Source organism: Salvelinus fontinalis, chromosome 1 (genome assembly GCF_029448725.1).
Source record: "Salvelinus fontinalis isolate EN_2023a chromosome 1, ASM2944872v1, whole genome shotgun sequence".
Lineage (NCBI taxonomy): Eukaryota > Metazoa > Chordata > Actinopteri > Salmoniformes > Salmonidae > Salvelinus > Salvelinus fontinalis.
In genome coordinates, this window is record NC_074665.1 from 13,574,281 (window position 1) to 13,581,654 (window position 7,374).

The following is a 7,374-nucleotide window of genomic DNA, read 5'->3' on the forward strand; positions in this document are numbered from 1 at the left end:
GTGAGGGTTACACTGAGCAGGATGCTGAGAACACAGTGTGTGTTTCATAAACAAGCATAAGGAAACAACGGCTGCCAGCTCCATGGTTCCTGTGTGTGTTGTGGCCACTACCGTTGCTCAGTGAAGGCTGGTTCGGAGGGTAAATCAAGATCGCTATCTCTTAACATTGGTCCAGGAAGCATCAACATCCATCCTGCTCCTTCTTCCTCTAAAGAAGACGTGAACAAGTGAGGTTGGCTGTGTACACTGTTCCTTCTTGCTCCCTCCTTTTCCTCAATCAGTAGGATCTGCTATGTCCGCTCCTTCCCCTTTCTTCCTCCTGTCCGCTCCTTCCCCTTTCTTCCTCCTGTCCGCTCCTTCCTCTTTCTTCCTCCTGTCCGCTCCTTCCCCTTTCTTCCTCCTGTCCGCTCCTTCCCCTTTCTTCCTCCTGTCCGCTCCTTCCCCTTTCTTCCTCCTGTCCGCTTCTTCCCCTTTCTTCCTCCTGTCCGCTCCTTCCCCTTTCTTCCTCCTGTCCGCTCCTTCCTCTTTCTTCCTCCTGTCCGCTCCTTCCTCTTTCTTCCTCCTGTCCGCTCCTTCCCCTTTCTTCCTCCTGTCCGCTCCTTCCCCTTTCTTCCTCCTGTCCGCTCCTTCCCCTTTCTTCCTCCTGTCCGCTCCTTCCTCTTTCTTCCTCCTGTCCGCTCCTTCCCCTTTCTTCCTCCTGTCCGCTCCTTCCTCTTTCTTCCTCCTGTCCGCTCCTTCCCCTTTCTTCCTCCTGTCCGCTCCTTCCCCTTTCTTCCTCCTGTCCGCTCCTTCCCCTTTCTTCCTCCTGTCCGCTCCTTCCCCTTTCTTCCTCCTGTCCGCTCCTTCCCCTTTCTTCCTCCTGTCCGCTCCTTCCTCTTTCTTCCTCCTGTCCGCTCCTTCCTCTTTCTTCCTCCTGTCCGCTCCTTCCCCTTTCTTCCTCCTGTCCGCTCCTTCCCCTTTCTTCCTCCTGTCCGCTCCTTCCCCTTTCTTCCTCCTGTCCGCTCCTTCCCCTTTCTTCCTCCTGTCCGCTCCTTCCCCTTTCTTCCTCCTGTCCGCTCCTTCCCTTTTCGTCCTCCTGTCCGCTCCTTCCCTTTACTTCCTCCTGTCCGCTCCTTCCCTTTTCTTCCTCCTGTCCGCTCCTTCCCCTTTCTTCCTCCTGTCCGCTCCTTCCCCTTTCTTCCTCCTGTCCGCTCCTTCCCCTTTCTTCCTCCTGTCCGCTCCTTCCCTTTTCTTCCTCCTGTCCGCTCCTTCCCCTTTCTTCCTCCTGTCCGCTCCTTCCCCTTTCTTCCTCCTGTCCGCTCCTTCCCCTTTCTTCCTCCTGTCCGCTCCTTCCCCTTTCTTCCTCCTGTCCGCTCCTTCCCCTTTCTTCCTCCTGTCCGCTCCTTCCCCTTTCTTCCTCCTGTCCGCTCCCTCCCCTTTCTTCCTCCTGTCCGCTCCCTCCCCTTTCTTCCTCCTGTCCGCTCCTTCCCCTTTCTTCCTCCTGTCCGATCCTTCCCCTTTCTTCCTCCTGTCCGCTCCTTCCCCTTTCTTCCTCCTGTCCGCTCCTTCCCCTTTCTTCCTCCTGTCCGCTCCTTCCCCTTTCTTCCTCCTGTCCGCTCCTTCCCCTTTCTTCCTCCTGTCCGCTCCTTCCCCTTTCTTCCTCCTGTCCGCTCCTTCCCCTTTCTTCCTCCTGTCCCCGCTCTGACCCTGTGAGTGAAACAGAGGACAAAGGATAATTAATACAGTGGCTGTAAATCTGAGTGTTCAGACGGGTCTCTCTAGAGCAGGCCTGGGTAAAGGCCGGCCCAGGGGCCATATGCGGCCCGCGGAATAATGCTCAGATCACATAAAGAATTTGAGATATTAAAGTTTTGAAAAACGTATTTCTTATTCAAATTAAAAGCCCAATAAATACTCGCCTTTGTGCAATGATTTAACTCACACCGCTTCTGGGATATTTATTGAGGACATAAGGACAGACAGTGACTGACAGGCTGACACACATCACAGTTACAAATAGTAGCAAGCTAGAAATTGCACATAAATTCGGTTTTCAAAGATTTCAAGGAAAAGGAAAGTAGACAATGAAATGTAGGGTGTTCCAGCAAGAGTGGACATAGAAATATGTCTTTATTGAGGTATCAGGGAAGCTGTGTGGAAAGAGAGCATCGTTGTCTTGAAAGACTACAACTTGTCCCGACACTTCCAGACGAAGCATGCAGAGAAATATAGGAATATGTCTTCTGAGCAGAGGCAAGTGCATCGAAATAGTTGCTTTCTTAGTTGAAAAAGCAGCAAGGACTTTTCCCAAAACTGCATTCAGCAAATGAGGGAATTGCGAGAGCTAGCTATGTACTGTCCTACAAAATTGCTAAACATAGCAAGGCATTCGCTGACGGCAAATTCATTAACTTCTTATGACTGTATTGAGTAGATTGGATGAATAAGGTGCCAAGAGTAAACTGCTTGCTACTCAGGCCCAGAAGCTAAGATATGCATTTAGATTTGGATGGAAAACACTCTGAAGTTTCTAAAACTGTTTGAATGATGTCTGTGAGTATAACATAACTCATATGGCAGGCAAAAACCTGAGAAAAATCCAACCAGGATGTGGGAAATCTGAGGTTTGTAGTTTTTCAACTCTTTGCCTTTCCAAGATACAGTGTAAATTTGGTCCGATTGCACTTCCTAAGGCATCCACTAGATGTCAACAGTCTTGCGAACCTTGTTTGAGGCTTCTACTGTGAAGGAGGGGAGAATGAGAGCTGTTTCAACCAGAGGTCTGGCAGAAGGCCATGAGGTCAGTCAGGCGTGCACCCGTGAGAGGTAGCTGCGTTCCACTGCATTTCTAAAGACAAAGGAATTCTCCGGTTGGAACATTATTGAAGATTTATGTTAAAAACATCCTGAAGATTGATTCTATACATCGTTCGACATGTTTCTATGAACTGTAATGGAACTTTTTGACTTTTCGTCTGGCCTGTGCGTCGTGAATTTGGATTTGTGAACTAAACGTGCAAACAAAAAGGAGGTTATTGGACATAAATGATGGACTTTATCGAACAAATCAAACATTTATTGTGGAACTGGGATTCCTGGGAGTGCATTCTGATGAAGATCATCAAAGGTAAGTGAATATTTATAATGCTATTTCTGACTTCTGTTGACTCCACAACATGGCGGGTATCTGTATGGCTTGTTTTTGTGTCTGAGCGCCGTACTCAGAATATTGCATGGTGTGCTTTTTCAGTAAAGCTTTTTTAAAATCTGACACAGCGGTTGTATTAACTTCTTGCGACTACAGGGGGTGCTGTTTTCTCATTAGCATAATTGAATTACAGATTAAACGGCTTCCTACTAAATTCTTGCTCGTACAATATGCACATTATTACTATTATTGGATAGAAAACACTCTCTAGTTTCTATAGGCGTTGGAATTTTGTCTGAGTGGAACAGAACTCATTCTACAGCAATTTCCCTGACATGGAGTCAGATTTCACACATTTTGGCCCCTGATCTGGAGTCAGTTTAAAGGCCACTGTGAATGCTATCAGGATACGGACACTGCTTACGTCTTCCCCTGGATGCCTTTACGTGATGACGATTTGAATGGTATCGATTGCGCAATCACAGCCCCTATAAAACAAAAACACGTGTAGGTAGGAACTCTTTTCCAGATGCGTCGGGCGCGCGGTGGACACAGACCTGCTCTTTTTCCAAGCATTAGTGTAGCCAGTTATATTTCTCCGGTCACGTTTCTACTCGTTATAGGAGTTAAAAACATCACAAGGTAGTTCATTTAAACCGTTTTATAGCAATTTATATCCGTTTAGTGCGATTTTGGGACATTTATTTCTGAGACACTGTGAATCTCTGGGCACGGTTCCAGTTCATGCCGAACGCAATGGGCATTTCTACATGGCAAGAGGACAGCTTTCGACCAAAAGACGATTAGACCCAAGAAAGGATTCTTTGCCCAAGATTCTGATGGAAGAACAGCTCAAAGTAGGAACAATTTATTATGATAAATCGTGTTTCTGTCGAGAAATGTTAATCGCTTATGACGCCATTTTGTTTGACGTAGCTTCGCTTGGCGCAAACTGTATTGAAAAGTAAGGATAATTTAAAAAATGTAAATCAGCGATTGTATTAAGAATTAAATTGTCTATCAATCGCTGTCCACCCTATATTTTTTAGTCACGTTTATGAGTATTTATGTATACGACTAGATCACTGTCTAATATGGAGCACGACATTGTCTGACCAGCTGGGCAACTTTTGTCATTGTCTAACCATGATTTTGGTGGCTAAATATGCACATTTTCGAACAAACTGTATATGTATGTTGTAATGTGATGTTACAGGAGTGTCATCTGAAGAATTCTGAGAAGGTTAGTGAAAAAATTAATATATTTTGGCGATGTTTACGTTATCGCTCTCTTTGGCTAGAATCAATGCTCTGGTAACGTTTGCATATGTGGTATGCTAATATAACTATTTATTGTGTTTTCGCTGTAAGACACTTAGAAAATCTGAAATATTGTCTGTATTCACAGGATCTGTGTCTTTCGAGTAGTGTATGCTGTGTATTTTTACGAAATGTTTGATGATTAGTAATTAGGTAAACACGTTGCTCTATGCATTTATTCTAGTCCATTTGTGACGGTGGGTGCAATTGTAAACTATGATATCTACCTGAAATATGCACTTTTTTCTAACAAAACCTATCCTATACCATAAATATGTTAACAGACTGTCATCTGATGAGGTTTTTTCTTGGTTAGTGGCTATCAATATCTTAGTTTAGCCGAATTGGTGATAGCACCTGATGGAGTAAGAAACTGATGGAGTTAGAAAAGTGGTGTCTTTTGCTAACGTGGTTAGCTAATAGATTTACATATTTTGTCTTCCCTGTAAAACATTTTAAAAATCTGAAATGGTGGCTTTATTCACAAGATCTGTATCTTTCATTAGCTGTCTTGGACTTGTGATTTAATGATATTTAGATGCTACTATTTAATTGTGACGCTATGCTAGGCTATGCTACTCAGTGTGGGGGGGGTGGGGGGTGATCCCGGACCCGGGGTAGATACTCGTGAAGGAGAAGTATATCTATAAGTCCACGCATAACACTTGTATCTTTTGTCAATGTTTATTATGAGTATGTCTGTAAATTGATGTGGCTCTCTGCAAAATCACCGGATGTTTTGGAAGCAAAACATTATGGAACATAACGCGCCAATGTAAACTGACATTCTTGGATATAAATATGAACTTTATCGAACAAAACATACATGTATTGTGTAACATGAAGTCCTATGAGTGTCATCTGATGAAGATCATCAAAGGTTATTGATACATTTTATCTTTATTTCTGCTTTTTGTGACTCCTCTCTGGCTGGAAATATGGCTGTGTTTTTCTGTGACTAGGTACTGACCTAACATAATCGTTTGGTGTGCTTTTGTCTTAAAGCCTTTTTGAAATCGGACACTGTGTTGGGATTAACAACAAGTTTATCTTTAAAATGGTGTAAAATACTTGTATGTTTCAGGAATTTTAATGATGCGATTTCTGTTGTTTGAATTGGCGCCCTGCACTTTCACTGGCTGTTGTCATATCGATCCCGTTAGCGGGATCTCAGCCGTAAGATTAAAGAATGTTTAATTGACTCTGCAGCAATACTTTGCCCCGACAACAGGCACGGCGCCAGGATGACCAATACATGGGGGAAAATAGTCGATTTTCATGACTTCAGAGTAATAAGGAAGTTCTCGTTTTTTTCAATGGAAGCAGATATGGCACACAGCACATTCGATATACATGTAGTTTTTAATTGAATTTGGCCAAAGTGGGAGCAGGCATGACAAAATAATATTCAACAAAATAGCTATAAGCCTAATACAAGTGACCACAAGGCAATGACAAAAATGTCTTTCAGCAATAACAACACAATACATCCAAAATACCACAACAACAAGTGCATTTATTCCATGCGCATAATCAGAAAACTGTGCATTTGTAATAATGTTTAGGATGGAATGACTATCACAACATCAGAAATTAAATTATTAATATCCGAAGTTCAGCCACAACGAGAAGTGCAATGCATTTAGCCTGTTAACTGTGCACACACTTGTAAAACGAACAGGCTATCATCACAATCTTAGAAATATAATCACTATTTCAAACGTAAATAACTTATAGGCCGCTGATATAAATATGTCCTGCTGTGTATTGGTTATAATGTTACGGATGAAATGTCTATCACAACGGGCCGACAAGAAAGAGCTGTCTGGAAATGTTTCCCTGTCAAGACGAACAGTCACATGACTTGTTGAGGACATCACAGAGAATATGGAACAACAGTTGAAAGTTAAAGGATTTCACCTATTTCTCCTTGGTCCTGGAGGAGAGCAGTGATGCACGTGACACGGCGCAGTTGTTGATACTCTTGCGAGGCATAACCCCAGACTTTGATATTACAGAGGAGCTTGCTTCAGTGCAGTCTTGCAACTTGAGCTTATCGATCTTCAGTCTGATGCAGTGATTGGAGAACTATTCAAAACAATGTCACTGACGAGGTTCTATGCATCTCTCGATGAACAAAACTTTCCAAAGATTAGGAGTCATGCTCAGAAGATGTTTGTACTGTTTGGGTCAACCTATGTATGTGAACAGACATTTTCAGTGATGAAATATGACAAGTCAAGGCACAGATAATTTCTTTCTGCTTTAGTCAATGTCCATCAGAGACTTCACTCCTCACACTGATTGAGTAGTTTAAATGTAATATTGAGCTCTCTCTCTTTCTTGTATTTTTGTGCATACCTGTTAACAAGAGTTCTGTCAGTGGTGCTGAATGCACAGTGTACTTTTCCCTCCGTGTAGTTCATTGCATGTTTAATAATGAAAACTCCTACCAAAAGGAGAACATGGATGTGGTTTATTTATGTGCGTGTTTAAAAGTAAAATAAGTAGCATATCTGGATATGATTTACAGTAGATATATCTGTCAACACAGTCATACACATGATGTATAATCCTGTAATATGATTCTGGCTCGCGAAGGAAAAAATATATTCTAATGTGGCCCTCCATGGAAAATAATTGCCCATGCTTCTTCTAGAGAAAACAGCATGCCACTATGTGGAAGGGGCACAGAGCAAACACAGAGCACACACACACACACACACACACACACACACACACACACACACACAATCTCTGTTGTTGTTTGCACACACTTGTTTGCACACACACGTCTGCCACATGTATTCTCTAGTCGTTCCAGCCAGCTTTGTTAGCAGACAGCAATAGATAGTGATTATCTGTCACAGAGCTGATGGAGGATTAGACTTCAGCCTGCCTAGACTGAGCTGCATGCACACACACAG

At 43.2% G+C, this 7,374-nt stretch overlaps 1 protein-coding gene across 1 annotated transcript; it reads right to left on the bottom strand.

The window, feature by feature from the left end:
* Positions 1 to 277: 277 nt before the first annotated feature.
* On the bottom strand, positions 278 to 1,795 carry LOC129848728 (fibril-forming collagen alpha chain-like). The gene has a single exon (XM_055917312.1). It carries the CDS (start codon positions 1,793 to 1,795, stop codon positions 278 to 280), a length of 1,518 nt encoding a protein of 505 aa, XP_055773287.1.
* Positions 1,796 to 7,374: the final 5,579 nt, after the last annotated feature.

Excerpts from the sequence above, each read along its gene's own strand:
- LOC129848728 (XM_055917312.1), bottom strand. The coding sequence starts at position 1,795 with ATGGCCCCTGGGCCGGCCTTTACCCAGGCCTGCTCTAGAGAGACCCGT.